This window comes from Rhinopithecus bieti, unplaced genomic scaffold (genome assembly GCF_001698545.2).
Source record: "Rhinopithecus bieti isolate Rb0 unplaced genomic scaffold, ASM169854v2 scaffold_11803, whole genome shotgun sequence".
NCBI classification, from domain to species: Eukaryota; Metazoa; Chordata; class Mammalia; order Primates; family Cercopithecidae; genus Rhinopithecus; species Rhinopithecus bieti.
This window is the reverse complement of record NW_016807064.1, coordinates 169,655-184,716: the sequence shown is the minus strand read 5'-3', so window position 1 is coordinate 184,716 and position 15,062 is coordinate 169,655. Positions and strand designations below refer to the sequence as shown.

The following is a 15,062-nucleotide window of genomic DNA, read 5'->3' as shown; positions in this document are numbered from 1 at the left end:
AAAAAAAAAAAAAAAAAAAAAAAAAGTGCTCAACCTCACTGATCATCAGAGAAATGCAAATCAAACCTACAATGAGATATCATCTCACCCCAGTTAAAAATGGCTTTTATCCAAAAGACCAGCAGTAATAAATGCTGATGAGGATGTGGAGAAAAGGGAACCATCATATACTGTTAGTGGGAATGTAAATTAGTACAACCACTCTGAAGAACAGTTTGGAGGTTCCACAAAAAACAAAAAAACAAAACTAAAAATAGAGCCACCATGTGATCCAGCAATCCCACTGCTGGTTTTATACCCCAAAGAAAGGAAATCAGTGTACTGAAGAGACACTTCCCATGTTTGCTGTAGCACTGTTGACAACAGACAAAATTTGAAAACAACCTAAGTGCCCAACAACAGATGAATGGATAAAGAAAATGTGGTACATATACACAATGCAGTACTACTATTCAGTCCCAAACAAGAAAAAAAAGTCACTTGTAACAACATGGATAGAACCAGAAGTCATTATGTTATGTGAAATAAGCCAGGCACAGACAGACAAACTTCACATGTTCTTATTTGTGTAAGTTAAAAATTAAAACAATTGAACTCATGGAGACAGAGAGTAGAAGGACGGTTACCCAGAGGCTGGGAAGAGTATTGGGGATTTGTATCTATTAACTATCCCCACTCCCTTATATGTGCTATAGTATACTTACAGTATATAAGGGGGTGGGGATAGTTAATGGGTACAAAAAGTAGTTAGAAAGAATGAATAAGACCTAGTGTTTGAGAGCACAACAGGGTGATACGCAATAATTATTTAATTGTATATCTAAAAATAACTAAAAGAGTGTAATTTGATTGTAACACAAGGAATAAATGCTTGAGGGAATGGATACTCTATTTACTATGATGTGATTATTACATGTTATATGCCTGTATCAAAGTATCTCGTGTGCCCCCTAAGTATGTACACCTACTATGTACCCACAAAAATTAAAAATAGGAAAAAAATGTAATCCATCACATCAATTGGCTAAAGAAGAAAAATCACGTGGTCATATTTCATTTTGTCAAATGGAAAAGCATTTGACAAAATCCAATACCCATTCATAATAGTAACTCTCAGAAAACTAGAGGAAAGCTTCAACTTCATAAAGAATATCTACAAAAAACCTACATATGTAATGGTTAAGAAACTTGAAACTTTTCCTACTAAGCACAGGAAGAAGGCAAGGATGTCCCCTCTCATCACTGCTTTTCAACATTGTATTGGAAGTCCTAGCTAATGCACTAAGAAAAGAAGAAAAAATAAAAGTATACAAATTGGGAAGGAAGAAATAAAACTATGCTTTATTATGGATAGCATGATGATCCATGTAGAAAATCAAAAAGAATCAACAAGAAAAATACCTCCTGGAATAAGTAATTACAGCAAGGTTACACAATATAAGGTTAATATACAAAAAACTATGTGGCCAAAGTATTGGTAGTCATTAATGTGTAAACCAAGAGTATGAAACAGGTCTAAATCAATTTGGAAAGTTTATTTTGCCAAGGTTAAGGACACGCCCATGACACAGCCTCCGGAGGTCCTGAGACACATGCCCAAGGAAGTCAAGGCATAGCTTGGTTTTATACATTTTAGGGAGACATGAGACATCAATCAATACATGTAAGATGTACATTGGTTACACTAGTTCAGTCCAGAGAGGCAGGAGAACTAGAAGCAGGTTGCGAGGGTGGCTTCCAGGTCATAGGTAGATTTAAAGATTTTCTGACTGGCAATTGGCTGAAAGAGTTATTATCAATAGAAAGGAATGTCTGGGTGACCATAAGCCATTGTGGAGACCACGGTTTTATCATGCAGATGAAGCCTCCAGGTAGCAGGCTTCAGAAAAAACAGATTGTAAATTTTCTTTCTAGACTTACACAGTCATTTCTATCACTAATTCTGAAAAGAGGGAGGTATAATGAGGCATGTCTGGCTCCCCCTTCCCATCATGGCCTGAACTAGTCTTTCAGGTTAAATTTGGAATGCCCTTGGCTGACACGAGGGTCCATTCAAATGGCTGAGGGGCTTTAGAATTTTGTTTTTGGTTTACAAATGTAAATGCTGGTCAATGAAGATGGTAAGTGTGAAGAAAAGAGAAAAGCTGTGAGCCAGATGCTGTTGAAAAATTGAAAGAATCGAAAAGATTTCTATCAAGGAGCCTTTTAAAAGTATTTCTGATAGAACAGTAGTCTGGGCCGGGCGCGGTGGCTTAAGCCTGTAATCCCAGCACTTTGGGAGGCCGAGACGGGTGGATCACGAGGTCAGGAGATCGAGACCATCCTGGCTAACATGGTGAAACCCCGTCTCTACTAAAAAATACAAAAAACTAGCCGGGCGAGGTGGCGGGCGCCTGTAGTCCCAGCTACTCGGGAGGCTGAGGCAGGAGAATGGCGTGTACCCAGGAGGCGGAGCTTGCAGTGAGCTGAGATCCGGCCACTGCACTCTAGCCTGGGGGACAGAGCGAGACTCCGTCTCAAAGAACAGTAGTCTGAAATGGTACTGAGAAACGAGAACCAAGATGAGTTATTTTCTTCTCCTAGTCTTGAGACCCATTGCAATCTATACTAGGGAAGACCAGAAGGGAAGCAGTGTTATCAAGGGAAACCAAGAAAGCACCCAAGAAGTACTTGCAGAGAAGGTTAAAGGGGAGATTGTTCATAAAAAGACACAGGAAATTTTTTTTTCCTGTGTCCAAATATGTTCCAACGATACATATTTACAGACCAGGCCTGAAGGAAAAAGGTCAGGTTGTAAGAAAGAATAGTAATCTCTCTCATAACCCATAGGACAAAAGAAGAAAACACTGGAATTTCTATTTGTTTTTTTTTTTTTTTTACTTCACCTTCAAAATATATTTATGTGTGAATGCTTTAAAATGTACATAATAAAGAAAACTACAGTACATACATATATATATAAGTACACACACGCACACACACACACACACTTTTTTTTATTTTTTTGAGATGGGGTCTCACTCTGTCACCAGACTGGAGTGCAGTGGTGCAATCTTGGCTCACTGCAACCTCCACCTCCTGGGTTTAAGCGATTCTCCTACTTCAGCCTCCCAAGTAGCTGGGATTACAGGTGTGAGCCACCATGCCTGGCTAATTTTTGTATTTTTAGTAGAGATGAGGTTTCACCATGTTGGTCAGGATGGTCTCGATCTCTTGACCTCGTGATCCACCCACCTCGGCCTCCCAAAGTGCTGGGATTACAGGGGTGAGCCACTGCACCCAGTCACAAATGTATTTTTTAAGTGAATACTGGAACATGTGCTCAAAAATTTATTAATAAAGGGACATAATCAAAAAAGTTTAGAAATCTCTGTAATAGTGGTATATCGTGGGAGCAGGAGAATCATTATGCTAGATAGGGAAAAAGAGTTACAAAAGGAGACTGGATAGTCAGTCTCTCATTTTCTGAGTAGAGCTGTGAGCCAGATGCTGACAGATGCATAGACTGGGACCAAGGGATGCTTTTAAGGTTTCTAGTAAGACAGAAGTTGTCTAACTAAAGGTTAAGGTATGCACGTACGCATGTGGAACTTTACTTCTAACTATTCCTGGATTTTTCTGGTATTTTACACTGCATTACTTCTAACAACAAAAAATTACCTTACAGAAAATAATGTGGGATAATCATCTCATGTTTATGGAATTCAATGGTCTTACCAGTGCTGGGCCCAACAGACCACTGAAATGCTCCCTTTAAAAAAAATTAGCTTTCTATTTAAAAATCATTGTAGATTCACATGCAGTTGTAACCAAGAATACATGGAGAGCCCCTGTACCCTTACCCAGTGCTCCCAATGGTAACATTTTAGGAGACTATAGTATGATATCACAACTAGGAAATTAACATTGACACAATCCACCAATATTCAGATTTCACCAGGTGTACATGTAATCATCAATGCAATTTTATTACATGTAAAGGTTCTGTACTGGCCATCACAGTCAAAATGCAGAACAACTCCATCACCGCAAGGATTCCTTATGTTGTCCTTTTGTAACTCCACATATCCCTTCTACCTCCCTCCTTTCTAGCTCTTAGTAAGCACTGATCTGTTCTCCATCTCTATAATTCTGTCATTTCAAAAATGTCATATAAATGAAATCATACCATATGTAACTTTTTGGGACTGGCTTTTTTTCACTCAGCATAATTCCCTTGAGTCATTCAAATTATTTTGTGTACCAATCACTCATTACTTTTTACTGCTAAGTAGTATTCCACGGTAAGGATATACCACAGTTTGTTTAACCACTCAATGGTTGAAGGACATCCAGGCTGCTTTCAGTTTTGGGCTATTACAAATAAAGCTGCTATGAATATTTCATTTCTTTGGGATAAATACTCTGTGTCCCAGTGACACCCAGTTCTCAGTGTGCATTTATGTCCCTTGAGAGAACCCAATCATCTCAATTTGGGTAGCTGGCCAGAGGTCAGGCAGCTTGTTCAGTTGCCAACTCCTAGACTGAGTCCACCATTCATTTCCTGGCAGTTGTCAACAATGGAATCCCCAAAGCTTTAAAAAGGTAGGCAAAACCCAAACGGAATCAAGACTATTTAGTTTTATTTCTAAATCCCAACAAACCAGGCTCCACCTGAATGTGCTTAATTGCCCTTATTTCCTGTTATTTAATGCCAATAGATAAAAACTTAAGGGCCATAATCAGGTTATAAAAATTAATGTGATCAAAAGAGAAAAATTTAAGAGCTGACTTAGAAGCAAACCTAGACACATTAAAAGACTGAAGTGAAATTTCTGAGTAAAAATAAGAGTTACGATCTCCAAATAGTGAAAAAACTAAGGTTGGCTTGGGAAGTCATGAGTCCAATTGGGTATGATCAGATCATATGACCACACAAAAACAAAACACATGCAGAACATATACATCTTTTCTTTTAGGAAATGTATAGTACTGCTTATAAGCATGTTACAGATGTTAACAAAAACCTACTTTCCCCAGATAATTCTATCTACTTCTTCACTATTTCATTGTTTTATATTAACTGGTCATTTCCTCTAAACATGCTTCAAAATGTGAGACATACAACATTTCAAAAGATTTTATTACTCAGAGGTAATTCTCCTAGAATTCTGTAATGTAAAACAGGTTGGCACCACGGTTAAAACCAGAAACATGTTCTATCATTCCTTTACATATCAAATAGTTTTAAAACACTGGTATAATTTTAAAGTTGTCAGTAAAACTGGTAAGAAAACAAAGGGTTAACTATATATATATTTTTTTTTTTTTTTAACTAAAATGACAAGGTATATGAATTAGTGGCACTTAAAAACTTATAGTCAAAAATAAATTAATTTCCGCCATTATAATTGAATAAGCCCCTTTAAATCCTATATAAGGTTTTGCATTTTTCCCAGTATTCTGAAAGGATTGACATCCTGATTTTAATATTCCTGTCCTTCAAGAATAATCGCAGTATGGCTTGCAAATAAAAAAATACTAATAAAAATATTCACAAAAAAGTAAGAAATTACATTTAAAAATATTTGCATGAAATCTAGTATATTGCTAATAAGGTAAAACTATAAACTGTCATGTAACATCAGTATTTTAAATAAATTCAAAATTTGAGTAAAATTTTTACTGTGCAGCCCCAAAACTCTCTGAAAAACATTTTTTCTAACGTTCTGAAAAGTGGCGTGCCACCCTCTACTGCTAAGAAGGAGTAAGAGTCACAAAGCAGAAAAACCAATTCTTTGCTCAACTATTGCCACCTTGTGGCTATGAGATGAGTTATATGCCATAGCACAGCTCCCAATGGCCTTAACAGATTCTACAAATTTATATTGTCTAAGTGACATAAGAAGGATTAAGGTTTTAAAAATGGAGGGAAAATGGTACCTGACTTAAATGGTTATAAAAATGAATGGGACGGCCGGGTGTGGTAGCTCACACCTGTAATCCCAGCATTTTGGGAGGCAAGGGCAGGCAAATTGCTTGAGCCTAGAAGTGTGACAACAGCCTGGACAATATGACAAAACCCCATCTCTACAACAAAAAACAAAAATCAGCCAGGCATGGTGATGCACACCTATGGTTCCAGCTTCTCAGGAGGCTGAGGTGGGAGAATCACCTGAGCCGGGGGACAGAAGTTGCAGTGAGCCAAGTCTGCACCACTGTACCCTAGCCTCAGCAACAGAGCAAGACCCTGTCTGAAAAAAAAAATTTGGTTGCTACTCTAAAAACAAAACAAAATTAGTTGAAGGGAAAGATGCATAAACCAATATTAAAGCTAATGAAGCAAATAAAAGAAAAGTAGGTAACTGAGCATGGGATGACTATGGAACCTACAACCTCCATACAGACAGTGGCATTACACTTAATGCCATTTAACTTTGGTTCCCTTTAACTAGTAACCTCAGTGTGTAATAGGATAAGAACTTCATGATGCATTGCCCTTTATTAAATTCCTGGCTGCAGGGAAAAGTTCTCTGTAAGGATAATATGCATGGGCTCTTACTGAACATCACTTATTTCTGAGGTCCACATATAAGTAAGTCTACACTTTTAACGACTATAAGAACTAAATCAGGGCCGGGCGCGGTGGCTCAAGCCTGTAATCCCAGCACTTTGGGAGGCCGAGACGGGCGGATCACGAGGTCAGGAGATCGAGACCATCCTGGCTAACACGGTGAAACCCCGTCTCTACTAAAAAATACAGAAAAACTAGCCAGGCGAGGTGGCGGGCGCCTGTAGTCCCAGCTCCTCGGGAGGCTGAGGCAGGAGAATGGCGTGAACCCGGGAGGCGGAGCTTGCAGTGCGCTGAGATCCGGCCACTGCACTCCAGCCTGGGCGACAGAGCGAGACTCCGTCTCAAAAAAAAAAAAAAAAAAAAAAAAAAAAAAAAAAACTAAATCAATAGGTACAACTTGGACTTTCATCATATACGTATTTTAAGTCTAATAATAGGCCATCTGAGATGTTATTTTCATTTGTAATTATTCAGCCATCAAACTGTTTAAATTTCATTCCAACTTAAATCAGCAAATATACATTCGATCCCTACTTAAGTGTAAAGCATTATGCAAAGGATCAAGAGGGTGGACTGAAAATGGCCCCTGTTCTTCAGGAACTACAGCTAGAAAACAGGACAAAACAGGTTTGGAAATCACTTTACCATAATGAGAGCTGTGGGTATACCATAAAGGCAGTAAAACACAAAACTCCAGAACATTCAAAAACAGTTTCATCTGTTTGGTGAGATCACAAAGGTCTAAGAGAGGAGATTTTTACAACAGAATTTGCAGGCAGGGAAGCTAATTCCAGGATAAAGGGTAAAGAAATAATGATTTGTTTAGAGAACAGCAAAATTCATCTTCAAAAAGAATATTTTAAGCAGAAACCATTTTACAAATGAAATCTTACATACAATCCCAATATATACAGCGCAAATGTAGTATTTTATTATTTTAAGTGCATTTTATGAGTTCAAATTGACAGCACTTATTATAAAGTCAAAAACTGTCAACATGAAGTTATAATGATAAAAATCAAAAACTGAAATCAGGAATGAAGGATGATAATCCCAGTTCCCAATTTCTGTATTTTAATTGTCGAATATCAAGAAAATCCACCTATTACACCCCATGTGTAGATAAGGGGCTGAGGAAACAGACATTGTCATGTACTGTAAGTGGGAGTTCAGTACACACAGGCTGTAACTCAAATTGTGTGTACACTTTTACCCAACATATAGCCTACAAATATACTCTCGTAAGTATGGAAAAAATGCAAATGTTCACCGTAACACTGTGTCAGAAAACAAAAACAAACAGAAACAACCTAAAAGTTCAATAATGAAGGCTTTCCTGCTTAAATAAATTATGCTACATCCACACCATGGAGTACCAAGCAAGTATTATGTAATGATAAGGAAAAATAGTCTTACTTAGGTAAAAAATGCAATTTTCAGCAGCAGCAACTAAAACATACTAAGTGCTTATTAAGTATCAGGCACTTGTGTTAAGTGTTTTAAATAATGAATTCATTTAATCTCATAAAATCTCATGTCATAGGGGAAAAGGAGATACACAGATACTAAGTAATTTTCCAAGGCAACACAGCTAGTAAATGGTAAAGGAACCAGGATTTAAACCGAGATTGCGTCACTGCAGAATTTACTCTTTTAACTGTAATATAGTTTAAAACGGTATTCATACTATGAACCAATTAATGTTTTTAAATATATAGTAATATTTAGCTTATACTTATATGTGTGTTAATATAAAACTCTGTAGCTAGGCATAAAAAACACACTCTCCAGCCTTGAGAAAGAAAGAAAAAGGGACTTTTACCTTTCACATAATAACCTTCAGGGCTATTTAAATTTTCTTTCTAAAGTAACCAAATACTACTTTTATAAAATTTGTAAACAATATTTTTCAAAAATCCTGAATACACAATTGGCATTCATTCATCTTGTAATCTCAGGAAACTCTTCAATTAAATAGGTCCAGTAACTTCAAAAGAGGTAAAGTCAGTTTTTTCACAAGTTGAATTCCTATCAACACCCAACAACTCCTCAAATTCCTTACCATAAATATGTTAGAAAAACACTGAAAACTTCCAATAAATACTAAAACTAAAACTAATGAGGTATTTTCAATTTCTTACTACTCTTAAAATTATTTTTACTCAATTATTCTGGATAGGCACATTCAACTGACATGCTCAAGGCTGTACTATTCTTGTACAATTGTTTGTGAACAGTCACACATATTACAATTCAAAGAGAGGCCAGGTGTAACTGAAGCTCAAATGTGCACTACATGTACTATTCATTCATTCACACATTTGGCAAATATTTACCGAATGCCCACTATGGGTCAAGGACTGTGCTAGGCACTGGGAATACAACAGAATAAGAAAGACAAGGTATCTGACCTCCTGAAACATATTCTACTGGGAAAACTTAGGAAAAATTTTATTCTGATGTGTCGCATGTTACTTTGGCACCACAAGTTAACATATTAGTGATGACGAATGTCCTTACATTTGGGATTAAATAGAATGGCATGTGCATGGTTGTTTTCTGGTGTTTATATTTTGTTTGGCTTTGGGCTTTTGCCATGAAAAAAACTTGATTTTATTGTCTCTTTGAATGACACAGCTCAACCTCTAGTTAGAGCATATACCACCTTATGTTTTTAAATAGCATTTTATATTCATTCACTAACAAAAAAAAATTATTTTTTTAGAGCACTTTAGGTTTACAGCAAAATTGAGAGTACAATATAGACACATCCCCATAACCCTCCTGTGCTGACACACGCATAGCTTCCCCCACTATCAACATCCCCCACCAGAGCGGTACATCTGTTACAAGAGATGAATCTACATGGTTTGATAAATTAAAGTTTATTATTGTTTAAGAAAACAATGGGACTTCAAAGAACTGTGCAACTGTGGAAACATCTCTGTGAAACTATTCTCAGGAAGGCAGAAGGCTGGAGAAGAAATGGCTGGGGCCACATAAAAGCTAAAATGCACTGAATAAAGCTTACTCTGTACCAGTCAACGTACTGAGAGCATGTTAAATGTATTATTTCACATAAACTTCCCAGTAACTCCAGTTGGAGCATTATCTCCACTTTGAGATAAGATAGCAAACGTAGATAGGCTAAGTAAGTTGCCCAGAGTCACTCAGTTGAAAGATGGCAGAACCTGGCAGCCTGAACTGAGCCTAAGCTTTTAACCCAAGCAGGGTCTTGAATGGCGGTAGGCCTCTGAAGCCATAGTAGAGAGATGTACCATTGTATATTTAATCTTGCAGGCAGTGTGAATGGAGATTTAGAAGATTCTCAAGGAGAACAATAAACAAATAACCTCATTAAGTCTGATCACAGAGCCCAACTTTAGGAAGATAACTTTGGTCCACAGTGTGTGTAATGACCTGAACAAGAGGGCAACTGAAGTCAGTGGTATCAATTAAGAAGCAGTAGGCCGGGCGCGGCAGTTCATGCCTGTAATCCCAGCACTTTGGGAGGCCGAGGTAGGTGGATCACGAGGTCAGGAGATCGAGACCATCTTGGCGAACACGATGAAACCCTGTCTCTACTAAAAACACGAAAAAAAAAAAAATTAGCCGGGTGTGGAGGCAGGCGCCTGTAGTCCCAGCTACTCGGGAGGCTGGGGCAGGTGAATGGCATGAACCTGGGAGGCAGAGCTTGCAGTGAGCCGAGATCGCACCACTGCACTCCAGCCTGGGAGACAGAGCGAGACTCCGTCTCAGGAAAAAAACAACAACAACAACAAAGAAGCAGTAAAGGGGTTCACGTAACTTGAAATGCTTCAAAGTCAGGAACTTGCTGAATGGAGACTACAACACAGCCTCCTGACACCCTCCTCCCCGGGGAATTTTATTTCCATTAAACCACGATGTCAAAGACTTGTGAATAAGAAACTGGTGAACTGTACATCAAAACCAAACACCTTTACCCATTATCTAGCAGAATTATGTTTTCTAAACTGTGTTAGACGGAGAACAACCACGCAGGGATCTTGCTGAGCCTGAGCTGACCTGAGAAAAATCTAACGGATGTGCTGGGACTGCCAGGAAACACCCCAGCCTCCTCCTGGAAAAACTGAACTGCTTTGGAAAGGAAAGGAAAGGAAAAGAAATTCTGGGGATTCTAAAACATCTTGGTTGTTTCCTTCATTAAACAAACATTACATTTTGAGTATCAAACACTTAAATGACTACACATGTGATGCTACAATTTTCACTCTTACCACAATTAACTCAGCAATTAAGAATTATTTTATGGGGGTTTCCGAAGGGGCTTAGAATGTGGTGTGAATGGGAGTGAAGTGTGAGTGAGAAATGTTAGGTAAGAAATAGAAAAATTCCTTTCCTATACAAATATTTGGAAGGGAGCACTAAACTTTGTTTTCAACCTTACTGCACTTAACTCTTATGGTCTTACCTTAAGGATGGATCTAAAATCCATTCCTTAGGTGGCTTCAGGTCAGTCATTGCTATTCTGCTAGTCTTTTATGACTTCTCCATATATGGTAGAAAGAATAATGCCCCCTCCTCCTACAAAGACATCCACATCCTAATCTCTAGTATTTGTGAATATGTTACCTTCCGTGGCAAAGGAGAATTAACTTTGCAGGTGAATTAAGATTGCTAATCAGATGATCTTAAAATAGATTATTTTGGATTATCTGGGGAGGCCAACCTAATCAGAGTGATCTCAAAAGTAGAAGATGGCGGGCGGAGAAGAGTGGGGCGCCAGGCCAGGTGGCTCATATCTGTAATCCCAGCACTTTGGGAGGCCAAGGCAGGAGGATCACTTGAGCCCAGGAATTCAAGACCAGCCTGGGCAACATGGCAAAACCCCATCTCTACAAAAAAAAAAAAAGCAAAAATTCGCCAGGAGTGGTGGTGCACACCTGTAGTCCCAGCTATGAAGCAGGAGGATCATTTGAGCCCAGGGGGTTTAGCCTTCGGTGAGCTGAGATCATGACACCACACTCCAGCGTAGGTGACAGAGCGAGACCCTGTCTCAAAAACCAACAACACAACCCAAAAAACAAAAAAGTAGAAGACAGAGGTAGAAGAGACGTTAACAGGCAAGGAAGAGATTCGCCCAGAAGCTACAGAAAAGGACACATCACCAACACCTTGATTTTAGACCAGTGCGACCCCATCTGACTTCTCACAGCCCTAAGAACAACACATTTCTGGTGTTTTACGCCACTCAATTTGTAGCAAATTGTTACAACAGAAAACAATACACTAATATGCCAGGCTTCTTCTAGTCTTTGGATTTCAGAAAAATTTTGACATCAGTAATTGCTACTAAAATGACCCTATAACCCAGGACACTGCCAGTCTTGTGAACTGTTTGGTACTACTTCCCAGGAAGAAAAATACAGAAATTGGGTTTATTTGTACATAATCCAATTTCATGTCTGCTGAGTTTAATTATTAAAATTTAGGCTTGTATTTTATTTCTTCCATTTCATTTATCTATAACTTTATGGTACTTTACAGAAGTACCGGCTGAGACAAATGGAGATTTTATTTTACTTTTTTAAAAAAGAAGACATTTACAAAAGCGAGGTGAAGAGCTGACAAGTTCAATCACTTGCCCAAGTTCAGAAAGTGATTCATCACCCAGTCATTAAATTAACAGATGTTTATCCAGACAGCAAGCTCCATGCTAGAGCTACTGTTTAGAACAAGACCCAGCAGAGCACAGCCTCTCCGTGTGAGTCCCATTCTCCTCAGCGTCCCAGAAATCGCCCTAGATCGCCTACCTAGCAGCGCTCCCCGCTGGTTACCCTCTCACCAGCATTCAACCCCAGCAAAACGCGCGCAGTGTGGACAGACCCGGTCTAGTACGCAAATGCCACACAAAAGGACAACGAAAGGAAGTAAAACACCAAGCACGGATTCTAGGGGCCAAGGGCTGAGCCACACTCCACCGCAACTCCGGAAAACCGGGCCCCGGGCCCCGGGCCTCGGCTCCCCTTCCTACCGCCAGGCTCCGCCCCTACTCCAGGCCTCGCCCACCGCGTCGTCGGCGTAGTTCCCGCGACTCCTTCTCACCCGCCCGAGCTCCACCTTCTGCAGAAGCTCCGACTGTCGCTCCAACGCGCTCGCGAAACCGCCTAGGCGCTTCTTAGGTTCTGTGGCAGTGGAACTCCCACTTTCGGATCCACCCTCAGTGCCTACGCCCCGAAAGGGCCTGGAGAAGAGAAACACTCGCAGAAAATGGCTCTCGGCTGCCACAGCACGGGTCCAACACAGCGCCGCCATGATTTCTTTACCTCTGACCTTTGACCTCCCCGCCGCAATCGCGCAGGTCATGGGGCGGAGCGATAAGAGGTCCGCCCACCGGCCATAGAGCGCTGAAGGCCAACGGGATGGGGCATGCCTTTCATCTGGGAGTGGCGTGGAGCGGGAAAGACTTAAGCTAAAATTGGTGGGCTAAATAGTTGGAAAGGGGCCCGGTAAGTTTTGCGTTAGAAGTACGTTTAAGTTTCAGGAATTTCGTCTTCCTGGGCATCCGTTGGTCCACATTGTACTGTAAATTCGGCTAACGTGACCTTCGTTCTCCCGGCCGGCGGTCCCCCCTACACGGCCGCCAGCACTCGAGTTTGGGGTCTTCACTCAAATATGAGGGTCTCCTTGATTACCCTATTTAGAAGTGGAAGCCCAAATGCAGACTCTCTGGCACCTGTGTTTTTCTTAGTACCATGTAGCACTTTCTAATATGCACATATTAATATTAAATATTTAATATTTAGTGTCTACTCCCAACTTTTTAAACTTTGAAAGGAGGAACTTTGCTGTAGGGTCCCTAGCACCGGGCACAGATTAGGGCTCACTAAACATTTGCGAAACCCTGCATCCAAGTTTGTCCTTTGCCACTTCTGCGGCAGGTCCACTCACGCTACAAAAACAGTAGTTTTTCTGAAACGTTTTGACACCTCCAGATACCTGTTATCTAACTTAGGAGTTCAGAAGTTTTGGAATATCCCTAAGTATTGCACCACCATAGGCCCCCCATCCTCACTCTGGATTTACTTTCCCTTTTCTCCCGCAGTGTTAATTCCCAAAATTTACGCACCCTGTTCAAAACTGAGCCTAACATCATTCTTGAGGAAGTGTTCATTAATTAGCTGTCCGTCTATCTTTGACCCAGCAGTTTAATCCACAGTTAGGTTTATTTTGGTGGCACACACCTTTCCAGTTCATTTGCAAGTACTTATTTTTATGATCACAGACCCTATTTTAAGAATGCCTTGACTATGGATTTTAAGCTTTTCTGATGCTCTCTAATGGTGTAGATAGTGTAAGAACACGAAGTACACTGATCTCAGAATGGTGCACAATTGTATGAATCACATAAAATTATTACTAGCTATCTATACGGTAGTCCTTACAAATTCATTAAGGGGCCTACAATAAATTCTCCAGGTGAGTTCTCCCTCTTGGCACTTAAAACTGTTTATCTCCCGAGACTATTAATGGACTCTTGCCTAAAACAGTTTAGAATTATTTTCTACGGATGGTGCTACTTCCACTTTTTTTCAGAGAGAGTGTGGTAAATTGTAAAGAGCATGGCCAGTAGCCTTCAAGAACCCTCAGTCTGACTGGGCAGGGTGGCTCACACTTGTAATCGTAGCACTTTGTGAAGCTGAGGAGGGAGGATTGCTTGAGGTTAGGAGTCCGAGACCAGCCTAGGCCATAGCAAGAACCGGTCTCTACCAAAAAATAGAAAAATTAGCCTGGTGCAGTGGTGCATGCCTGTAGTCCAGCTACTAAGGAGGCTGATGGAGGAGGATCACTTGAGCCCAGGAGTTTGAGGCTGCAGTGAGCTATATTCCTGCCACTTCACTCCAGCATGGGCGAAAAGTGCAAAACTCAAAAGTCTCTAACACACGCCGGGCGTGGTGGCTCACACCTGTAATCCCTGCATTTTGGGAGGCAAAGGAAGGCAGATGACCTGAGGTCAGGAGTTCGAGATCAGCCTGGTCAGCATGGTGAAACCCTGTCTCTACTAAAAATAGAAAAATTAGCTGGGCATGGTGACGCATGGCTGTAATCCCATCTACTCGGGAGGCTGAGGCAGGAGAATCACTTGAACCCAGGAGGTGGAGGTTGCAGTGAGCCAAGATCACACCACTGCTCTCCAGCCTGGGTGACAGAAAAAAAAAACTTGTTTGTATCAAATGACTTCAAATTTGGCTTTAGTTCTGTCTCTGGTAGAGGATCAGAAGCATCAAATGAGAGGGACTGTAAAGAACTGAGCGAGTCAACAGGGGGATGTCTGCACACTTTCTCCTTGCCTATACAAGTGCCAAGAGTAGCATCCTCTGTAATAGTGATGTTTTGACATATGGCATCTTAAGGATTCTGATCCTGCTCTAACCACTCCTTGCTTTATTAAATATACAGGCCTAGCTAGGCAGCACTGCACACCTTTAGTCTCAGCTGCTTAGGAAGCTGAGGCAGGAACATCACT

The 15,062-nt window shown here is 40.2% G+C and overlaps 1 protein-coding gene across 2 annotated transcripts in view; it reads right to left on the bottom strand.

Moving 5' to 3' along the window:
- Positions 1-12,880, bottom strand: part of MRPS28 (mitochondrial ribosomal protein S28) — a 107,659-nt gene extending 94,779 nt beyond the window's left edge. The window contains exon 1 of one of the 2 annotated variants that reach the window (XM_017879835.1): positions 12,656-12,880. In XM_017879835.1, coding sequence (XP_017735324.1) covers positions 12,656-12,850 — 195 coding nt within the window. In that variant the 5' untranslated portion in view covers positions 12,851-12,880. Of the gene's footprint in view, positions 1-12,640 lie in introns of both variants that reach the window. The other variant, XM_017879834.1, reaches the window with a different exon arrangement.
- Positions 12,881-15,062: the final 2,182 nt, after the last annotated feature.